The 24,530-nt window shown below is 38.9% G+C and overlaps 1 protein-coding gene across 4 annotated transcripts in view; it reads right to left on the bottom strand.

Annotated features, from left to right (window-relative positions):
• The window catches only part of st3gal3a (ST3 beta-galactoside alpha-2,3-sialyltransferase 3a), a 503,401-nt gene that overhangs the window by 61,294 nt on the left and 417,577 nt on the right, over positions 1 to 24,530 (bottom strand). For 3 of the 4 annotated variants that reach the window (XM_072574509.1, XM_072574508.1, XM_072574507.1), the window contains one exon: positions 3,293 to 3,439. In XM_072574509.1, coding sequence (XP_072430610.1) covers positions 3,293 to 3,439 — 147 coding nt within the window. Of the gene's footprint in view, positions 1 to 2,103; positions 2,295 to 3,292; positions 3,440 to 24,530 lie in introns of all 4 variants that reach the window. The other variant, XR_011961176.1, reaches the window with a different exon arrangement.

Below are 24,530 nucleotides of genomic sequence, written 5' to 3' on the forward strand. Positions count from 1 at the left end.
CCATGTCTTTGTTATCAGTAAACTTGATTATTTCAACTCAGTCTCTTGCTTCCCATTTTCTATCCTCTACTAATTTGAAGGCTTTAAAGTTTCCTGCCCATGTCTAACTCATATAAAATTGTGTTTAACAATCAGAAGAGTGGCAGCTCTTTAAACCCAGTAGCACTAACCAGAATGGTGGCCAATGTTGGGACTGCATTCAGCTGCAGCTGCAAATCTGGAGCAGGCTCTGGAAAACTGGGGGGAGGTTTTGGGCTGGTTGAGGTGTATCAGGCAGGCCCCAGAAAGTGTTTGGTTTAGGGAGGGCCGATTAATGTGGGGAGGATGAGTCTGTTACCGGAGAGCCATTTATGCTTCACAGAGGCCCCAATCAGGAGGAGCCCTGCACCACAAGGAGGCCATCAGCTTTTACTGGTAAATTCTCAACCTGCAGATGGCATCCCTCCATTGGCAGAATGTCAGTGGTGGAGGGAGACATCTAGTGAGAAGGTTGTCCTTGACATCACCCTCCAAATGCATCAGGAAGGTGATATCACTCTACCACTGCCTTTCTGCCCAATTCTACAATGAGCCCAGAATCCTGCCTATTCTTGTGGGGTGGATCAAATTCTGCCGATGAAGTCCAGAACTCTCTCTCTATCCAGCTGCCAGTTCAAGTTTCACATTGTTTAACTTATTTTTATAATGTTTTGATGTATCATTTATAGATTAATAACTAAACTAAACAGTGCAGACCATACCGACAGAAAGGTCTGCTTTCCAGCCAGTACATTTTATGCTTCTAATGCTGTTACGTTTCAATTTAACTTTGAGTAAAGCATATGCTGAATATAAGCTGAACCAATCCTGTCTTCAAAAGCAATTGAAAAGTTAAAAAGGGAAAAAGAAATCCATCATAGTGATAAATTATCCAATCTTAGATGCAACATATGCAATACCTTAGTAATCCAGAATAGGTTTTCATTAGTTTTTATAAAGAATAATTTCAACATAGACTGAATAGTCAGAGACTTTGTTCCCAGAACAGAAATGGCTATCACAAGAAGGGCATAATTTTAAGGTGTTTGGAGAAAAGTTTAGGGGAGATGTCAGAGGTCTGTTCTTTACAGAGAGAATGGTGGGTGCGTGGAATGCACTGCCAGCTGTGGTAGTAGACTCAGATACATTAGGGACATTTTAGCGACTCTTGGATAGGCACATGGGTGATAGTAAAATGAAGGGTATGCAGGTTAGTTTGATCTTAGAGTAGGATAAAAGGTTGGCCGAAGGCCCTGTGCTGTGCTCTACTGTTCTATGTTCTATACAAGATCCACAAGAGTAAGCTTGCTCAATCATTCTCGTGCTTTTTTAAAGTTTGATATATTATTTGTCATTTCAGTTTGCATATTTCAAACATATAAATTTTGTTTTGTAGAATCTAAATTTGAGTCTTTCCCTTTTTGAGTGTCTCTCTGGATTTAGGTCGGAATTTTACCTCCACTGCTGGCAGGGTTGACTTGTCAAATCCAGCATGTGGCCTTCCCTCCCGCTCTGGACCTGTAAGAAACTTTGCAGGAACCTGTGGAATTGTCAGGTACCCTTTGGCCCATTGAGCCCTTTAAGTAGCTATTAATGGCATCATAATAGTCTTATTCAACCTTCACTACCTAATTTACCCACAGCAGTTATGGCCCAGGCTATGTAGGAAGTCTAGAAAAAAGTGAGGACTGCAGATGCTGGAGACAAGAGCCAAAAAGTGTGGCGTTGGAAAAGCACAGCCAGTCAGGCAGTGTCTGAGGATCAGGAGAGTTGACGTTTTGAGCATAAGCTGATGACGAGCCTGCTCCTCGGATACTGCCTGACAGGCTGTGCTTTTCCAGTGCTACACTTTTTGACTATGTAGGAAGCCAAGCAGCTTCAGCTGTACAGAACCCATCAGAGGCACATGAGCCCAAGATTCACATTTCTCCCTTACCCTTCCCCAGACTTTCATACCCAGCACCCTATCCTATAGATTAAGGCTTGCCAAACTGATGAAATCCTTCCTATTTACCTTGTTATTCAGATGCAGTGACAATATCCACTGGGGACTGCTTGTGAACCCGGCAGGATCTCCGTTCTTACCTGACATCAACGGACCATCTGATAGGCCAGTAGCTTTCTGAGGGTGGGAATTCTTATCCCTGAGGAAAACTTATCCTGCCTCTAGTCCGATAACGACCAACCGACTGTTTATGAACAGTCGTGAAGTCATTCATTCCTTGGGCAGACTTCCAGCCAACTTTTTTAGCTGCTGGCATAGAAATCACAGCACCCTGTAAATTCCAACATTACATATTTACAATTGGAGTTCAGGTTGGGGATCAGCCATTGTCTATTTAAATAACACTAAGGTTTCAAGGGGCTATATGGTCTCGTCTTATTCATATTTATTATATTCTTGTTTACAGGTCCCCAAACTCCCCACTCTTCCAGGCTGAGAACCTGGAAATCTTCTTCTTGGGCAAGAAAAGCTAAAACAAAAAAAAACCTTATCATGCTTAGGGAGAATGCATTGGTGTTGCCCTTCTTAAAACAGTATTTTCGCTTTCTGAATAGTATGTACCCAAATCATGCAATTATCCAAATTAGTTGATTTTTATTCCTGTAGTCTGAAGTGATATTGTTTGTGCCTGCCTGGTTATGAAATATCACTACTGTGTAAATCCTACCAATGTTCTCACTGTGAACACAGAGTGATCATAACAGCCGTACTTTTATGAAGCTGTGCTATTTGTGCAAAGTGCACAATATATTGTATGTTTGGGTTTTTACAGTTTTTGTGCATACCATAATGGCTTGGTCTTGCTTAGATCTAATTGAAGTAATGCGTATTATGCTGGCAACTCTATTACCCTCAAACCCTCCTCCTTCACACTACACCACACTAACCCCGCCCCACCCAAAGCAAATGACTAGTGGTTGCTTGTTTTTGCTTATTCTGCTTATTTTTCATGTCACTATGCTTTGTAGTACCCTTTAATGGTTTTGACAACCTCTGCTATTGCCACTTGAAGAGACCATTAGGTGGTGCATGAGAGTAACTCAAGTGACTTAATCCACCATGGTACCCTCTTTGTGGAATTTCTGCATATCGAAATGGCAGTGCAAATCACCACCCTTCCACTTCTTTGCACAGTGTTGGACATTTGTCTTCTGAGTTTCTGAACTGTAATTATACAGTGTCAACTACAAAATATTTTTCTCAACATTCCAGAGAGATAAATTAAACAATCCAATCTGCTTCACAAATAGCCATGACATTTTTACTCACCCCACGACCCATCATCCCATTGTTGACTGGAAGGCCAATAAATGTAAAAGCTGCTTCACGAATGAAGTAAGGATTCAGAATCCGAATCTCTTTGGGCTCCTTGGGGACAACAGTGGCAACAGACTTCCAAAAACCATCCGATGGGCTCTGGAAACAAAGCAAGCAAAAGATTACTTTCCATGTATTTTTCACTCTCCATTCCAACATTTTTAGTCCTATTTTCATATGATGTCAATTGTCTAGATAGTGAAGAAAAACACCATATGTTTAAAACTTTGATTTTGCCCATTAGTTTGCCTATCATAAATAGTCATTCGTTGTCTTGATCATTATAGAGTCAGATGTTGAAACAGGCAATATTTTCTGTTTTAATCTAAACTTTTGAGTTATTTTCATCTTTGGTTCATACAACGTTCTGTCACTGAGCATGTTGATCAAGCTGCAGACTGACACCATAAAAGTAGTTCACTATAGGTTGGTGCATTCCAGTCAGCCCTCGTTTTAGACAGGAAAGTACAAAATGGGGACAGTACAAGTCAGGAAAACCTACATGCATATTTAATTCCAATTCTGACTATAATTCCAATTTTTCCTTTCAATTACTCAGTCCCTCATAAAATATCTCACTCCTATAATGTTTTCCATGTGATCTATCTTACTGCCTCCCCAAATCCTTTTTACCAAATGTTTATGAGTCCAGAAGTACAATGTTCAATTCTGATCATAAGTCCAGGCATTGGGAATAGTTCTGAAAGCAAAGCCAAACTCTGATGGCAAGAAAGGTGAGATAGCCCAGAATAGTTAGTCTGACAAAGAGAAGGATCAGTAGAGGCATTATATGAAGATCCTTAAACAAATAAACTAATTGTCTGGGATTGCCATATACTCTCAAATCATACCACAGCCGATAGCGTGGATGTGATGGACTGAAGGACATTTTTCTGTGGTGTGGGTCTTTTTGACTCTAAATTTAAACTGTCAATTATAAACTTGAACTGTGTCAGTTCATTTGAATAAATATATTTGGTTTCAATTTATTGGGTTACAATCTAAGAATCTTCAATAGTGGTAAATAGATTACAGCTGTTTATGCGTTTAACTTGAATATCCATATTTAATATGGGCACTTCTTCAAAAAGAAACCTGAAGTTTGTAAGGTGAAATGTTTAATTATTTTTGAATGCGTTTTTTCAATCAGGTTGATTTTGTTTTCAGAATTAAGAGGCCATTATTAATAGTAGGAATTATAACTTCCCAAAATAATACTGAAAATAGCATTTATTATATATTATAGGTACTGGCTATTATATAATCTCAGACAAAAACTAGAGACATGATCCTTCCTGAGTGTAAGTTAAGTTGAAAATAAAGTAGGTTACTATCCGCATGATATCAAGAAATAAACACTGTAGGTTGAGAATCTTTTCCCCATGGCACATGTGTCCAAGACATGAGGGCATAAGTTTAAGGTTTAAGTTTAAAAAGGTTTAGAGCAGATCTGAGAAAACCTTTTTTCACCCAAAAGATGGTAGAAATATGGAATGTGTTGCCTGACAGGGTGGTAGAGGCAGGTACTTTTGCAACATTTAAGTAACTGGATAAGTACTTAAAATGCGAAGGCATACCAGATGCAGGTAAATAGGATTAGTGTAGTTTGGTGTGTGTTGTTTAGCATAGACATGGTGAGCTGAAGGGCCTGTTTCTATGCTGTATGACTCTATAATTTAAACGACATCTCCACTGAACCTTTTCTTTTTCATTGTAAACATTCCTTGCTCTTACATCATTCTATAAAGCTCAAATGCTTCATCAAGTTGGTTGCTTTTTCTTACACTGCTCAAAACTATGTACCGTACAGCTTTGCTCTGATGACCAGAATTTTACACAAGTTATGGCCATTGCAGATCCTTGCACAAATTCATCAGGACGGCCCATATTTTTGTATCTTTTCAGTATATCCAAACGCTTGTCTAATGTATGCTCCATTCATTGTTGATGATTTCAGAAAGACAAATGATACTATTTCCAAGTTCCACTCGTGTTGCATCTTGTAGCTTAAAGCCACTTGATTTATGTAATAACTGTTTAGTTCACTTCCTTTGTCTAATTAACTTGTATCTGTTGACATTAAATGTCATCAGCCTATACTGACACCTCTGCAAATTATCAGGAAATGTTCTCCTCTTTAAAACATCTCCTGTGTATTGCTTTAATGCAGTAGAAAAGGCTATGACTGGTTATATGACTGATACACTAGTTGGATGAACTGGTATATAACTTCAGTTTTGACAGTTTGCAGCAATGTATTAAATTCCTGTCCTCTAAGGGAATTCTTCATTGAAATTGAAGAAAAGGATTAGAAAAATGGCCACTATAGCACTTAATTTAATGGAGAGATCTGTAATCCAGTTCTTTTATTTAAAGAGAAACTACAGCATAAGCTAAAGACATAGGGAGAATGAAACAAAAATTGTAAAGTTAGCTGCTTTGCAAATACAGAATTTCCATTTGGTTCAAGACATTCAAAATAGAAAACATGACGAACTCCTGTAAACAGTGAGCACTTTGCCATTATCACAATGTGTAAAAATTTAGTGGCATCGACATATAACTCAAACCTTGTTTCAGAACATATATTTCTATCCTGCTCTCAGATTAACTGTGCCTCAGGTTAATAGGTAGTATGGGAAGTAAATAGAGAAGGATCATAAATGTTTCAATAAGAAAATAATGAAGTAATTTAAAGGCTTGAACTTTTGAATATTAATAACAATAGTTAGTTGTTAGGATATTCAGAAGAAATGTGCTTTCAATTCCTTTAAGTTAATCAATTATAGAATTTGGCATGTATTCAACTAACACAGCAGGAAGTTTTCACTTTCTCCCAGCTTTTATGCCCACACAACATATTACTGGGACTTCCATTTAAAAAGAAACCAACAATGCATATTTTCTGCAATATGCCAAGGGGAAAGAAGAGTGGGACTAATTGGATAGCCTTCAAAGAGCTTGCACAGACATGATAAGCTTGAATGACATGAATGTCCTTATTCTGTGCTAAATCATTCCATGATTCAACATAAGAAAATACATTCTTAACCTAAAATTTCTTTGAACTAACTTTCTGCTGAGGTTCTGGTGTTATGGGGATGGACATTTATTTGCCCTGTGGCAATGGACTTGGAGGTAGTGGTCCTGGTAAAATGGTAGTGACTGTGTCAAATCAGAGGTTCATTAGAAAAGACTTGAAAATTACCAGGAATGGCAGAATGTGAACCCTCAATAAAAGGGCTTGTGTCACTCAGGTCCAACTCTGCTAAATAGACACAGCATTCGATGTTTGTAAAGCATTAATCCATGAAGGCTTTGCAACTCAGTGAATTGATCCTCTAAGTGAGCCTTATTCCAGCAGTGAAAAGGAGGGTGGGAGAGATGTATGCTGGTACAGTCACAAAGTGTGTGGAACAGTCAGCAATGTACCAGCATCATGAGGATGCGATGGGATATGGATAAGGAGAGATTATGGGGGCAATACTGTAGGCTAATGTTCACAGAAAGCACTATCCAGTTGAAAGAGTTGACAGACAAACAGAGGCTTACTTCATGAACACAATGTCTGAGAAGACTACATCAGTCTAGACAGGTGGTAGCGAACTTGTGTGGAACAGCTGTTGAGGTAACTGAGATGTGATAACTTTCCATTACTGGTCATGGTGAATATGAAGGTGACTCGCCACATTTACATCAGATTTGGAATCATGTGGACTCTTCCAAGCAGCAACATGTTATTGCATCATGCACATGATAAATGCTATGTACCACACACGTACACCAGACGTAGCAACAATTTGGCTCAATGGGCCAACAGCATGATTGGCTCTAATCCTATCAATGCATTCTCTCAATGTAGGGGATAAATTATTGCATACATGGAGTTATAAAGGTTCCTGTTGAGTAGAAGATGCTTTTACTAAAAAGGAGGGCATTCCATTCACTGAGCATGCAAGCTGCTTGCAGGTTTTGTTGTGTCCACATTCATGAGAAGATGCGAGAAGTCTGCTATTCCAGGATAACTGCAATGCCTCAGCTCTTCAGGCTAAGCCTTACTGGATGGCGACAGGGTGACAAGGGATATACCCTAAAAGTTGCTATGTCACTATAAGGACAACCATCAAATAGGCCACTGAACTTTTGAAAACAAGGGTATTTACTGACATAGATCTGGAAGAATCTTTCAATATGACCCACCAAGGATCTGACATATTATATGGTTGACCGCAATCTGCAAAATCTGGTTAAGTTCTTAGGGGAGAGTTGCATTGGAAATGCATAACCACATTGAACACACCACCTTTTCTGAAGAGGAATGTGAGTTAAACAGGAGCTGAGATCAACTGGGCAATGGAAATGCGACTATGGGCTTATCTCAATAGATATTAATGTGCTGGCCAGGAAGACTCTTGAACTGTTTCACCTGAGATACTGTTAAGCATCCCAAGAAGTGACTTCATCCACTTTGCAAAGCAGACTTGGAGTCCTTTCATTAAACACCATTACTATCTCACTATTCCCATCAATAGACAATTCTCAGAGCTTGTTCCATGAATTGCCTCATTCTGGACCTATCCTTCCAAGCCCTCCAAATTAAGTGTTCAACATCAGTTAATAGTCCATTAGTGAAGGGCTTTTTCTGTCACTGTCAAAGGAGTTGAGGATCTGCTGTGAATGCAAAGCAGTGATTTAACAGTCTTCATAAGCTTCAGACAGCCCTTCTGTCATGTGGACGTGAAAGGGAACTTGCAGATGGTGATGTTTCCATGTAACTGCTGCTCTTGTTTTTCTAGGTGATATGTGTCTCAACTTTGGAAGGCACTGTTGAAGGAGCCTTTGCAAGTTGGTGGTGTGCACCTTGTAAATAATACACCGTGTTGCGAGTGTATGCCACTGAATGAATGTTTACGGTGGCAGGATGCCAATCAAGCAGACTGCTGCAACTCATATCTTGATTGTGTCCTCCTTCTTCCTTGGTGATATTTCATTCTGAAGGTCATACCACTTCCTGTTCTTCTCCATTCCCTAACATTATGAGCATACTTCTTCATTAACAACATATATAAATGTTATTCATGTCTAGCACAGTTTTTGCTATCAGTCTTTGCCAATTCCTATTTCCAACATCATGCAACTGGAAGGTTTATTGCATTGCTCACCTCTGACCATGGGTCTCCACTGTGAGAAAACTTTTTACTTCAACGTAAACACTTGTCTAATGATAAGTTTCAATATTAAGTTGGAAATGAATAAAAATCAGTCAATAATTAAAATTCCAGACTGGAAAAAGGTAGACTTTAGGATTCTAAAAGTTGAACTGAAGCACATTGGTTGGAGACGCATTTTGATGGATAAAACAGCGGATGAAAAATGGTAGAATTTCAAAAGGGAGATGACTACGGTGCAAGCTAGGTATAATAAATACAGAATATCCAAAGCTAGAGTATCCTAGAATCATAGAATTGTTACAGTGTGGAAGCAGGCCATTCGGTCTATTGAATCCACCCTCTGAAAAACATTTCACGCAGACCCTATCCCCTTAACCCCGCATATCCCATGGCTAATCCACCCCACCTACACAATCATGGACACTATGAGCAATTTAACACGGCCCATCCACCTTTACCTACACATCTTTGGACTGTGGGATGAAACTGCAGCAGCTGGATGAACCCCATGCAAATGTGGGAGAATGTGCAAACTCCACACAGAGAGTCATCAGAGGGTGGGATCAAACCCAGGTTCATGGTGCTGCAAGGCAGCAGTGCTAACTACAGAGGCACCATATTGTCCCCTGGATGACTAAGGATTTTGATGAGATAATAAGGAAGAAAAAGGAGGCATACGATGCACTTCAGAATTATAATAGCAGTAGAAATCAGGACAACTATCTCAAATGCAGGAAAGAGGCTAAGGTTGGAATAAGCAAGGTCAAGAGAAAGCATGAGGAAAAGATGGCAGACTGTGCTAAAATAAATTGTAAAATGTTCTTTTAGCAAATTAATAGTGAAGACTAGAGTGGAACCCATAACGAAAAAGCATAGTAACCTGCTCACTGAAGCAAAGGATATGGCAGAAGTACTAAATGAATACTTTGCTTCTCTTTACCAAATTAGAAGATGGTGACAATGACATAGTTGAAAACATGGGTGTTAAGCAATCAAATAGTATAATGCTCGATAAAGAAGATGTGCTAAAAAGGCGGGCAGCACTCAAGGTACAGAAGTCGCCAGACTCTGATGGGATACATCCTAGATTGCCGAGAGCGTGAAGTGAGCAAATTGCAGAGCTGTTGACAGAAATTTTCCAGGCCTCTCTGACCACAGGTTTCGTGCTGTGGGGCTGGAGGATTGCAAAGGTTGTTTAAGAAAGGGACAAAGGATCATGCAGAAAGCTACAGAATCAATAGTGGGAAAACTGATGGAGGCCATAGTACTGGTAATATACATTTTCATAAAAATCAGTTAACACTATACAGTCAACATGGTTTGTCAAGGATAGGTAATGTCTGACAAATTTAATTTCTTTGATGAGGTGCTATAGGCAGTGGATGAGGGTAGTGCTATAGATGTATATTTGAACTTTCAGAAAGCACTTGAAATGGAGACACATGACAGGTTGGTTAGCAAATTAGAAATAATTGGGATTGATGGACCCTCAGCAGCATGAAATAGAAATTGGCTGCAAGATCGGAAATAGGCGATAAGTATAGAGGGGAATTTCTCAGATTGGAGACTAGTGGTGTTCCCCAGGCATTGGCGTTGGGACTCTTGCTTTTCTGATTTATGTAAACAATTTGAAGATGGGTATTATGGTCAAAATCTCTAAATTTGCAGATGATACTAAGCTAGGGAGTATAGTGAATCGTGAGGAATGACACTGACTGACTTTAGAGGGCCACTGACAAGTTGGCCAGATGAGCTGACACCAAGCAAACTGATTTCAATGCAGAAAAATGTGAGATACTGCATTTTGGTAGAAGAAACACAGAGAGACAATTCAGGCTCAATGGTAGAACTTTGAAAGGAGTACAGGAGGAGAGGGACCTCAGGATTCACAAGCATGATTCTCTGAAGGTAGCCAGGGAAGCTGAAACGGTTGTGAAGAAGGCGTATAGGATCTTTGGGTCTATAAATAGAAGCATATAGTATAAAAGCAAGGATGTGACACTATACCTCCACAAATCATTGGTCAGACCACAATTGGAGTAGTGCATTCAGTTCTGGGCATCTTATGTAAGGAAGGACGTTAAAACCCTGGAGAGAGTTCAGAGGGATTTACTGATACCAGGAATGAAGGATGTTAGATACAAGGAAAAAGGAGGGAGAAATCTCTATGGAGCAGAGGAGATTAAAAGGTGACTTTATTGAGGTGCTCAAAATTATGAATAATTTAGTTTGGCTGGCTGGGTAGCTCTTTCAGGAGCCAGTACAGCCACAATCGTCAAATGGCCTCCCTCTCTATTGTAAATTATGAATAATTTTAACAGAGTAAAGAAGGATATTCTGTTTCCACTTGTTGGTACATTAGTAACAAAGAGATCACAATTTCCTGATTGTCAGCAAAAGAGCTAGGAGTGAGATGAGGAGAAACATCTTTACTCAGACAGCTACGAGAATTTGGAATGTGTTGCCTGGGAGAATGGTAGAGATAGATTCCATAGGAAGTTTCAAAAGAGAGCTTGTAAAATATTTGGAAGTAATGAATTTAGAGGGCTATGGAGATCGGATTGGAGAGTGGGATTAGCTGGGTAGCTCTTCCAGGAGCCAGTACAGCTACAATGGGTCAAATTACCTCCTTCTCTACTGTAAAATTCTACAATTCTATTCTATTCTATTGCGCATAGTCATGCCCAATGCATGTGTTGACCAGCTCACTTCACAGGCTAAGGTTGAACTTAAAGCATGCAGCGTTGTGGATTTGCAATTACGAATGTTAGCTTTCTTGCAGAGGAGAGGAGGTAACTGAAATGCTTCCAATACTGCACAAACATAATGAATGATGTACATCTTGAGGTTGCTCAGCACCTTCAGCTACGCCTTCATCCTGAGGTTTGCTGTCTCCCCCTCCCATCCACTGTGAACAGAAAATCTTTCTTTATCCCTCAATGCTTAAAGAGACACTTCCTGGGAGGTATCACTGAACTATGAAGCTATCCTTCCCTCATTTCTGTTCAGTTCCCAACAGCTATTTTGTTTTTCAACCCGTTCAATGCCTTCTAGATTTGTAGTCTGTATGAAGGTTGCACGCTTGTCTTTGTGCCTTCCATCAAACTTCCATTACAACCCTCTCACTCACTATAATAAAACAAAGAACCGCGGATGCTGCGTATCTGAAACAAAAACAGAAGTTGACTTCTGATGAAGAGTTGCTGGACTTGACATATTAACGATGGTTTCTTTCCATAGATGCTGCCAGACCTATTGAGTTTCACCGGCAATTTTGTTTTTTGTTGATTTCACCCACCATCTGTAATGACTAGCTTCCATTCTTCTCAGGTATTACTGGATGCAGAATGGAAGATCACTGTGGGAATCCTGCCAACTGCCTGTCTGGTCTTCTGACCTCAATTTGATGCTGATGTTGGAACTTGCTCTCATTTGGCAAAATCCAATCCTTGCTGTCTTTTCTTTTTCTAAATAGTGATATGTATAACACAAATCATTTAAAAAAGGTAATCAGTCAAATCAGAAGTTCAAATACTGGTGAAAAGCTGTAGTATTGATGACTTAAAGTGAAATTTTCATCTAAATTTTGGAGAGTTCTCTTTTATAGTGACTTACGCGAGGCATGGTGAAATGCTATGAACAGATCAAGAAACGAAGCAACTCTCAGCTGTGACTACAAATTAAGTTATAAATGCTCTCCCACATCAATTTTCTCTCTTTTTCTGGTGTACTCATTCTGTGTACCAAATCAAATTGAGTGACCTGTTTTAAGGGCCATTTTAAACCAATTACACATTGAAAGGTACCAGATTGGGCACGTGATGATTCAGTGATTGGTGAAATCCTCTATGAGCTACAATCAAGAAAAATGGCAATGTGGTTCTGTGGACATGAAACTATATTCCAACATTTGTGCAGTTAAGCTGTGGAGCATAGATAGACAGCATCCTCAAGCATCAATTTATTTAAAACATCCACTGTATTTCTTTTTTCCCCAGTTTTCCCTACCCTAATCCCATGCTTTTACAAGCTTTAAATCATGAGGTAGAAACATTTTTTAAAAATGCACTCCAATATGTAACATGCCTTATGAATGACAGGAATGAGGCATGTAAAATAAAAAATAGTCAGCTCTCACACAACACCATATGAACTGTCTGCCAACAAACAACTCCTCAGGCATGCTACCAGTGTTGCTGTAAGACTAATAGAATTCACTATGAACACAAATCTCTGGCAAGAACTAAGAGGATAATAAGTGATACAATAGAGAAGTTGAAACAGGATTCTTGACTTTAAAAAGAAGTTTGCACAGAGAATTATTATGGTCATGCTATTCTGACAGAAAAATACGCCATTAAAAGCTTAGGGATTTTGATACTGTTTCCTTTCATTGTGAAAATGTTCCATTCTCTATGGATAACAATATTAAAGACTGCTTTGGAGCTGATAATAATATTGCCAAACTAGGAGAACTCAATATGAGTGAGAACACACTTTATTCTGTCAGTTTTGACTATTCACAGGTCAGATTCCTCAGGACCAGCATTCACACCGATCCCAACAATTAACTCACATGATACTCTGTGGATCTCCACTCCAGAACAAAATTACCTAGAGTGAATGCAAATAATTCTTGGAAAAGAACCTCAGTATTTCCTTAGTCTTTGCACATAAGCCAATCACCTAGTATCAGGGATCTGCCTTGTGGCACTTAAGAGTCATACAACATGGAAACAGACCCTTCAGTCCACTAGTCCACTTTTAACACAGTCTTCAGAGTTTATATATCTGCTTTTATTTGAATGATCTAGAGTTGGACATAGTATTCAAGGTGTACTATCCACTGTGCACAATTTCCTCTGATTTATTTTCCACCTGATTAAAAAATGTAGCCTAGGAGTTTGCTGGTTACTGCCACACATTCACCTTACATGTCACACTTTTATACTGCTTTTAAAAAGGCTTTTAAAATGCCTTGTTTTATGCTTATTGAAGTAATTCACTTGCCTTAATATAAACTTTTGATTTTCTTGCTTTTAGTTATTAAATTTTGTTTGCAATAAGTCCTTTTAATGATTAAAACATACTTGTATGCAAATATTATTACTCATTACAGACGTTTACAGAAATTTATCATACCTTAACATAAAGGGCTGTACGGGACATTATTTAGGCCACTTTTGAAATACTCTGTGCAATTCTGGTCTCCTGGCTACAGAAAGGATGTTAAGAAACTTGAGAGGGTTTAGAAAAGATTTACAAGGATGTTGCTAGTATTGGAGGGTCTGAGCTATATGGAGAGGCTGAATAGGCTGGAGCAGAGTGCACGACATTGTCGATATGGATTTCAGTAAGGTGTGTGACAAGGCTCCGAACGGTAGACTAGTTAGCATGGTTGTATCACATGGAGTACAGGGAGAACTTGCCATTTGGAAAAAAAATGGGTTGAAGGAAAGAGACAGAGGGTGATGATGGCGGGGGTGGGGGGGGGGTTGCTTTTTGGACTGGGGGGCCTGTCACCTGTATGTCGCAAGGGTCAGTCAGTGCTGTGACCACTGCTTTTTGTCACTTACAGAAATAATTTGGATATGAATATAAGGTCCTGGGGAGTGCTGCCAAACAAAGACGTTGGAGTGCAGGTTCATAGTTCCTTAAAAGCAGAGTTGCAGGTAGACAGGGTAATGAAGAAGGTGCTTGCTTGCCTTTATTGGTCAGTGCATTGAGTATAGGAATTGGGAGGTCATGTTGCAGCAGTACAGGACATTGGTTAGACCATTTCTGGAATAATGTGTTCAATTCAGTCTCCCTGCTATAGGAAAGATGTTGTGAAAGTTGAAAGGGTTCAGAAAAGATTTACAAGGATGTTGCCAGGATTGGAGGATTTGAGCTATAGGGAGAGGCTGAATAGGCTGGGGCTATTTTCCTTGGAGTATATGATACTGTAGGGTGACCTTATAGAAGTTTATAAAATCATGAAGGGCATAGATAGTATGAATATACAAGGTCTTTTTCCCAGGGTAGGGGTGCCTAAAACTAGAGGGCATAGATTTAAGTTGAGGAGGTAAAATTGAAAAGGAATTTAAAGGGCACCTTTTTCACGCAGAGAATGGCGCATGTATGGAATGAACTGCCAGAGTTGGTGGTGGAGTCAAGTACAATTACAACATTTAAAAGGCATTTCAGTGGTTATATGAATAGGAAAGGTTGAGAGGGACATGGGCCAAATGCTGGCAAATGGGACTAGATTAATTAGGATATCTGGTTGGCATGGACAAGTTAGGCCGAAAGGTCTGTTTCCACACTGTACATCTCTATGACTCTATAATTACTATTCTGATCATAATCTAGTCTACAAAATCAATACTCTTTGTAATTGAAAAGATCAAAACTGAATTCCAAAAATAATCACTAAAAGATTCTGGAGGTATTCTATCAACAGCTGGAGTTAGAGTTTCAGGACCAGGGCTCAGAGCTGCCATTGCAGCTTTTGATGGGATACATCCTGATTCTATCCAAACAATTATTAAGATTATCTGACCTTTCTATTCAAATGATTAAGATAATCTGGTCCAGATCTTTTCAATCAGAAATATCGATTTGGTTACAATCTCTGAAGTTAATTGCTTTTGAATGGCATTGGAGAATTACATTATCAAGAATATCTAAACAAACAACACTATTAATGTTTTCCTCAGTGATACACAGGAGTGGTAGCAGGGCATTTTCCCTCAGCTGTTTGCGGTAAGTAGATAAATCATGCAATATAATACATGTCACAGTAATAATTTTAAAACACTGTTTTTATTCTAGTATCTTGGATGTTTTCCTTTAGTCCTATATACTTGTGTACTGTACTGCTTTACACAGTACAATACTTTTTTAAAGTCAAAATTCACCGGTTACTCAGAGCAAACATGCAATTTCTCAGATTCCACTACCATAGTAGGTAGCTAACCCTTTGTATTGCCTACACCCCATAACAAATCTTCAAGTCTGAAAAGGGCATAGATAAATTTAGTTCTTTTAAGGCCTGATGAGCACTGTATTTCTTAACTGCAATAAATCTGAAAATTAGACAGATCAGAGTAAACTTCTTTAAAAGGAACTGCTTGATTTTCCTCCATTTAGATGAATGGGAGGAAATTGAGCAGATTTATTTGCAGCTGTACATGCTGGTTCACCAGTTCTCTAATTGTTGTACTAAGTGATTCAATGTACTTAATGCAGGCCTAGAGAATACTCCTCATAAATCTTATATGAAATGTCGACATATACTTTGTGTACAGAATGCTTCAATGAGAAGAAACATATTGTACTGCATGTACATAGGAACTAACAGGTATCCACAGATACATATGTAAGTTAAATTCATTTGAAAGGACTTTACCTCAGCGTACAACTATATGCCTAGGATAATAAACACAGATGACAGTTGCTGGTTTTACAATGATGAAGAGCTGGCTTTATCAAAGCAATTATCACTCCTCTGTGGAAGAGACAAAAGTTTTCTCAGTTCAATCTCAAATGTGCCGAAGCTTGTCACGGATGTCTAGTTTCTGGAATTATGCCTGAGATGTACTTGACATTCAGCCAATAACTTTGAACTAAAATAGCCATATTTTAAGACCTGGCAAACAACGGGACTGAAAGTCAAATAAGCATAACATTTACTTTGCAAGAAATGTGTCCTGGTGATTTAGTAATGCGACTGTCAGATTTTATTTCAACAGAAACTTCTCCTTCCGACTGAAGTCTGCATTAGGTTACCTGACATCACCTAATCTGCCAATGACTCAAAATAAGTGGCATCACTGCAGGAAAGCAGTTTTGAACCAGTTATCAATGAGAACAACATGTCAAAGCTGTCAGTTGTACAAATAAGCTTAGATGATGATAATGCAGAAAATCAAGGTGAAGACTCAGTGCAAAACATCAAATTTAAAAAAATTTAAAAGGTTAATTAGTTTGCAAATGACACCAAGTATTTTAAGCTTTAAAATGATGGGATATTGTAGGAGAAGGAAATGAGAGATTAGAAAAGAATGAGTACAAAGACAACTTCATGAAGTTCCAGCTTAAACATACAGGGATTTAAAGGGTGTATAAGGAAACCGTCTTGTAGAACATTACAACTAGTAATTTAGCAGAATTTCTACTGAGCTTCGTCCTTAACTTTGGCGAAAACTTTGGAGAAACGTAGTAAACAAAGAGTCATAGTCATAGAGATGTACAGCATGGAAACAGACCCTTCGGTCCAACTCAACCATGCCGACCAGATGTCCCAACCCAATCTAGTCCCACCTGCCAGCACCTGGCCCATATCCCTCCAAACCCTTCCTATTCATATACCTATCTAGATGCCTTTTAAATGTTGCAATTGTACTAGCCTCCACCATTTTCTTTGGCAGTTCATTCCATACATGTACCTCCCTCTACATGAAAATTTGGCCTCTTAGATCTCTTTTATATCTTTCCCCTCTCACCCTAAACCAACACCCTCTAATTCTGGACTCCCCCACTCCAGGGAAAAGACTTTGTCTATTTATCCTATCCATGCCTTTCATAATTTTATAAAGCTCTATAAGGTCATACCTCAGCCTCCGATGCACCACGGAAAACAGCCCTAGCCTATTCAACCTCTCCCTATCGCTCGAATCCTCCAACCTTGGCAACATCCGTGTAAATCTTTCCTGAACCCTTTCAAGTTTCACAACATCTTTCCGATAGGAACGAGACCAGAATTGCATACAATATTCCAACAGTGGCCTAACCAATGTCCTGTACAGCTGCAACATGACCTCCCAACTCCTAAACTCAATACTCTGACCAATAAAGGAAAGCATACCAAATGCCTTCTTCACTATCCTATCTACCTGCGACTCCACTTTCAAGGAGCTATGAACCTGCATCCAAGGTCTCTTTAATCAACAACACTCCCTAGGACCTTAGTATTAAGTGTATAAGTTCTGCTAAGGTTTGCTTTCCCAAAATGCAGAACCTCACATTTATCTAAATTAAACTCCTCTGCCACTTCTCAGCCCATTGGCCCATCTGATCAAGATTCCATTGTAATCTTAGGTAATCTTCTTCGCTGTCCACTACACCTCCAATTTTGGTGTCATCGGCAAACTTGCTAACTATACCTCTTATGCTCACATGCAAATCATTGATATAAATGATGAAAAGTAGTAGACCTAGCACCAATCCTTGTGGCACTGCACTGGTCACAGACCTCCAGTCTGAAAAACAACCCTCCACCACCACCCTCAGTCTTCTACCTTGGAGCCAGTTTTGTATTCAAATGGCTAGTTCTCCTTGTATTCCATGAGATCTAACCTTGCTAATCAGTAAACACGTTGAACTCCCATCTTACTTAAACAGGAGACCAGTAGAAATGACAGGTAAGCATGTGCAATGCAAAAGTAACAAAACTGCAAATTTAAAAAAAACCAAAGAACAGTGGATGCTGGAAATCAGAAATGAAAATAGAAATTGCTGGAAAAACTCAGCAGATCTGTCAACATCTATAGAGTGAAATCAGAGTTAACATTTCAGGTCCAGTGACCTTTTCTTCCAGAACTCTGAAGAAAGGTCACTGGACCTGAAACGTTAAGTCTGCTTTCTCTCCACAGATGCTGCCAGACCTTCTGTGTTTTTCAAACAATTTCTGGTTTTGAGCAAAGTCCAAAAGACTGACTGACTATAGCCCTATCGATAAATGCAAAACATGAACAGAATCTCATTCTGAGATTTAAAAATTGCAGTTACGCAAAAAATGTGAGGTGACAGTAACTGCTCTTAACATCAAGGCAACATTTGACAGTGTGATGATTCAAGGAACCCTCGTGAATGGAATCAATGGAAAATGATCCATTTATCAAGCCCCAGGACATCACAGCTGGAGTTTTGAGTTGCTTCAGGCCAAACCTAGTGGTGAAGCTTTTCTACCAATAACCTTTCCACCTTCATAAGAACAGTGGGTATTTATAGATAATTGCACAGCATTCAATACCATTCACAACTACTTGGTGGAGCAGGTTTGACAGGCTGAATGGCCTACTCCTGATCCAATGTCCATACACTGATTCATTCTGTGCTCATGTGCAGCAGGACTTGGACTATGCTGAGGCTTGCTTTGATAGGTGGCAATTAATATTTGAAGCATCAAAAGTTGGTCAAGGCCCATTTTTACTAAGTGAGAATTTAATAATTTCTCCTTAATTTTCATTGGCACTATATCACTAAATCCCCACCATAAGCATCCTAGAAGTTAGTATTAATCAGAACGTTGAGTGGACCAACCAAAAATACTATGGCTCCACAGTAGGTCTGAGGCTAGGAATTCTGCACTGAGTAACTCACTTCCTGACTTTCCAAAGCCTGTCATCAGGAATTTGATTGAAACACCCCACTTGCTCCAACAAAACTCAAGCAGCTCAACATCATCTAGGGCAAATCAGCTTGTTGACTGCATCCATTCACCACCTTAAACTTTAATTCTCTCTATGAGTGGCAGACAGTGGTAGCACTGTATGTACCACCTGCAAGATTCCTTGATGCAATTTTCCAAGGCTCCTTCAGCAACATATTTTCATCCGTTCCAGGATTTGTGAATGAATGGTGAATGATTCACTTTTGTGAATTGCTGTAATCTATCTTGTGCAGATACACAATTCTGCTTGCAAGGGAATTCCAGAATGTTGATATTGTTCAGTAAAGGAATGGCGATATAGTTCCAGGATAGCATGTGGTTGGAGCGGGAACTTTGTGCTTCCAGATGGTAGAGATGACAGGATTGGGACTGAGTAGTTGTTGAAAGAATCTTTCCAAACTTGGGACTTCTACAACATGGAGGAGTAATGATAGCAGGAACATGGAAACAGCATCTCCTTCAAGTTTCAAGCTCCTCCAAATCATGTACTGTCCTGACTTGGAATCATATAATCCTTACTTCATCATCACTGCATCAAAATCCTGTACTGCCTTGTTAATACCACTATGAATGTATCTATACAATAGAGAGTGAAAAAAAAACTTTCATAACCACCAGAACTTTGCTGTCAATTAGGTACTCGTATCACTTCACTGACATTGGATCAAAATCCTGAAATTTCCTTCCTTTTCCCCATACCAGTTGGACTACATCTGTTCAAGAAGGCAGTTCACTACAATCTTCTCAAGGATAATTCGGGATGGCTAATAAATGCTGTACTTGCCAGAGATGCTCACATTCCATTAAAATATATTAAAAAACACAAAGATGGTTTGAAGGACCAAATGGAAATGTTTTCTCACAGAGGGTGGTACATGTACAGTACGAATTGCTGAAGGAAGTGGTGGAGGCTGTACAAGTACAACATTTAAAAGGCATCTGGATGGGAAATAAATAGGAAAGGTTTAGAGAGATATGGAACAAGTGCTGGCAAATGGGACTGGATTAGTTTAGGATATCTGGTCGGCATGGACAAGTTGGACCAAAAGGTCTGTTTCCGTGCTATACACCTCTAAGACCCTATTACTCATTTCCAAGCAAACATGAGCTAACTTAGAAGAAGGGCCTTGTTAAAACACTATTTTAGTATTGTGACTCGACAGAGGAATGTCAGACCAGCAATGACAAAGTGGTCCGAGTTGAAAATCTGTTTTTGAGCCCCAGCTATCATTTTGAAGCTATCAGTTTAAAATTGCACTGGTAAGCTGTAATTCCAACACAATTTGAGAAAAATTGTTCTTATCTAAAAGCCTTTCAAAAAGTCTCTTCATATCAGTGCTGTGACACACTGTCAGCCTGAAGCTGAGGAGAGAGAGCAATTTAAGTTGATAATTGACCAAAGACCTGACATTGAAAATCATATTGATTCCAAGCCAGCAAAGTTAAAAACAGGAGTTAGATAAGAAGGAATACTGAAGCTTTTTACCCTCAATTTTAAATCTTTCCATATATTCCATACTGTGACATGACCTTCCTTGAAGCAGCAAAAGAGCACCAAGCTACAAATCTCCAGTTTTCTAATTTTGAAGACCAGGTTTACACTTTAATACTAAATCTTACTGCAAACTATTTCCTCCTGGGAACTTTTTTTTTGTAGCTAAATTATTTCCTACACACAAAATTTATCATGGGGAGAAGAGAAACTACTAAAGTCAAATAAACACAACCAGAAGTTTGAAAGAAAAAGTTGTGAATCGCAGCTATAAGCTATTAAAAGGCAAAATCACAGCAGATGCGGGTACAAGCTCTTATCTGACATCAGCTAAAGGTCAGTAGTCAAATAATAGCATCCCAGACCATCCACGTCTCACTGAAGAGATGACTGCAAGTGAGTTAAGTTAAATTCAACATAATTCAACAAAGTGAATGATGCAAATATTCTTAACTTAGAATACCTTTAAAGTAAATGGAAAATAAAATGGGTATAGACTATTTCCACTTCCCCCAATATTCTCTTCTCAGCCTTTTAGCCATTCCGGAGTCATATATCAATTTTTTATTGACCTTTGTTTTCTCATTCTAGTTTTCAAGTTACCCAATTCTTGAATCTCTCTACCACGTGTAATACTGTCAAAGCGCACTCTTCTAATTCTGATCTTTTGTATATTTTAAATGTAAATACTTCACCATTGGTGGTGATGCATTCATTTGTTGAGGTCCCAGTCTCTAGAATTCCTTCACTACGTTACTCTGCCCGTCCAACTTGCATTGCTCCTTACAACCTTCTTAAACCTTTCACCCTATTCTTTAAAAAAGCTTTTGATCATCTAATTTAATACCGCCTGGCGTTGCTTGGTGTTATATTTTGCATTACAATGTTCTTATACAGTTCTTGGGGGCATTCATTATGTTAAAAGTGCAATAAAAAAAGCTAAGTTGTTGTTTGAAAGAATAATTAGGGAACCTGTTTTTCAATTAGCTCCAAGTAGCTTTTACAAGTGGTAGCTATGCTATTGTCCTTTGAGTTCCCTTCTCCTCTTCCATGGAAAGAACCATCTCTCCACTCATCGTCACTTCTATGTAGGTAAAAACAATAACTGCAGATGCTGGAAACCAAATTCTGGATTAGTGGTGCTGGAAGAGCACAGCAGTTCAGGCAGCATCCAACGAGCAGCGAAATCGATGTTTCGGGCAAAAGCCCTTCATCAGGAACAAAGGCAGTGAGCCTGAAGCGTGGAGAGATAAGCTAGAGGAGGGTGGGGGTGGGGAGAGAGTAGCATAGAGTACAATGGGTGAGTGGGGGAGGAGATGAAGGTGATAGGTCAGGGAGAGGAGGGTGGAGTGGATAGGTGGAAAAGGAGCTAGGCAGGTCGGACAAGTCCGGACAAGTCAAGGGGACAGTGCTGAACTGGAAGTTTGAAACTAGGATGAGGTGGGGGAAGGGGAAATGAGGAAGCTGTTGAAGTACACATTGATGCCCTGGGGTTGAAGTGTTCCGAGGCGGAAGATGAGGCGTTCTTCCTCCAGGCATCTGGTGGTGAGGGAATGGCGGTGAAGGAGGCCCAGGATCTCCATATCCTTGGCAGAGTGGGAGGGGGAGTTGAAATGTTGGGCCACGGGGCGGTTTGGTTGATTGGTGCGGGTGTCTTGGAGATGTTCCCTAAAGCGCTCTGCTAGGAGGCGCCCAATGTAGCCTGTCTTACACTTGAATCTCCCTACACGTATGAAGCACATAACTGATGACGTACAGAAGATCCTACACCATACCCCATATCATGATAGCTTTGACTTCAAAATATTACACTTAACTGGTTGAACGATGTCTCTTTAAACAAATGAATGTTGAACTTCTAGAAGCATCTAACAAAGCCAAAGAGTGTTTTTGGCTGAGATTTACCTCATGTCACCTGAGGTACTATCAATTGCGAATAAAAGGGGCAATGTTAAAGCTTAATATCAGGCTATTAGAAAATGAAATTTTAATTCATGACTCAACTTTACAATTGGTTATGAATTACTTAACAGGAATTTACCTTTCATGCTACTACTTGCTGAGTCCACACAATATTAGTCCAAACATTAAAAAAAACTCCTGATAAAAAGAACTGAGAAATGAAAAATCACCATTTGGCATTTTTATGAACGTCTTAAAATGTCTATGTTCAGTTTTAAGGCAGCTCATCCATTAGCATGTGTTAATGATTAGCCAAGTGATTCCTCAATGCTCTAATCATGTTGTACAAATATTGCCTACACTGGTTAGGCACACAAAAAAAAACTTAAAATGGTTTAATTTTATTCTCATTTAAATTCTTCATATATTTAAATAACTAAGTCATAAAAATAATGATCCCTCACATTTACTGCACCTGCAAAATCTGCAGAACAGCTGCCCCAGCTATAAATGAAATAAATTACACAAAGGAATACTTGGGTCCTTGTGTACTCCTCCATAATGATCAACTGTACCTGCTTATTCTAACCATAGCAATACTAAATTTCACACACATAGGGGACAGTAGAAACATAACTCTCAACTGCAAAACATTCATGCTGGAGAAATATACTTATTCACGTTGTACATCAACTTGTCACCACTTGCTACATCCACAACACATGCCAAAACATCAGACCTTAGAGAAACTGTAGTAAGAATCACTCATAGAATAATACTGAGTAATGAATGTGTTAATAATCTGGACAGATACAGGGGAAGTAATTTTGTGATACCCTCAAAATCACACAGAAAAATGAGTGAGAAAATAGAATAATGGTGTTTATTTGAGGAAGGAGTCTGAGTCCAGGCATTTCCATGACATTTGTAATTATTAATGGGGTGCTTATAGACATGTTCCGACTGAAAGAGATCGACTTCACTTAATCTGCAAGTCTGTTGTTCCATCAGACATGCAGACTATTTTCTTCAGAGATGATTAAAATTTCAGAGACATTTGCACTGGATAATTTTCTTTTTGCAGTTTCCATTCAAATTTACTTAAACAAAGAAATGGAGTAGTTTCACACCATAAGATCCAAATGTTGCTGTCACAACCTCATATGCTTTGAGAAGGTGAAGGAGCTATTGGCTCCAGACGTGCACATGGACCATCCACATGATTAAGCTTCACCTTCAGCATAACAGCTCCAGTATTATTGATCAGTACCATTTTCAGTTGGGTCTGAAAAGACTCATTGCTACATACCCTCCTTCTCTCCCCCACCTATGTGTATGTCAAAAATAGTAATTGAGATTGATAACAGCAATCTCGTCCCTAATTGATCAAACTGGATAATGTGTGAAGGCAAAAAATCTGGAAGAAAGGCTTCAAAATTCAAGAGAACTATAACTGGTCAACAGTTTTTATAGAGCTTTAAAAAGGTAACGTTCTCGTGGTAACTAATTCCTTTCAACTATACTATTAAAAACTATGGAATCGTAATCTGCAATATGGAAAGACCATTGCATCAATAACATCTAACACTATTACCTGTTTTCCAACCAGAAATAAAAATAAAATTGAGCAAAGGATCAAGGAAAAAGCTTTCAAAGCAACAAACAGAACAGCTTCCACATTACAGTCATGCAAAAGCATACAGCATCAAATGCAATAATGTCATTTTAATGTTAAAACAACAGTGCCCTTGTTAGTAGCATATTATCAGTCAAAAGCATCAACATAAAATAAGAAACATTGAAAATTAAATTGGAAATACTGAAAACACAATTTAGAATTCTTGTTACACATTCATCCGTTAATACTCAACAAAATATCCACAAGTTGAAAAAAACTCAACAATGAAATTCAATCACAAATTATCTTTGTCACTAAACATTCTATAGCAACATCACTATGTCTGCAAATGGTCTGCAGTTAATATTGTTTCCTCTGTCTGGGATTAATTTGCTGTCAAGTTATTAGTAATGTCTTGTCAGAAAAGCCTAAGGGGTTATAATCTTGAATAGTTTAATCATTAAATTAGTTTCCTGCATCATAAAGTGGAATTTTACATGAAGCTGGCAAGCCTGAATGAGTTAGGTGACAAGAGTTGAAACACTGCCTTTTCTGATTTGAGATTTGGACTT

The sequence above is a fragment of the Chiloscyllium punctatum genome, chromosome 7 (genome assembly GCF_047496795.1).
Source record: "Chiloscyllium punctatum isolate Juve2018m chromosome 7, sChiPun1.3, whole genome shotgun sequence".
Classification (NCBI taxonomy): Eukaryota; Metazoa; Chordata; class Chondrichthyes; order Orectolobiformes; family Hemiscylliidae; genus Chiloscyllium; species Chiloscyllium punctatum.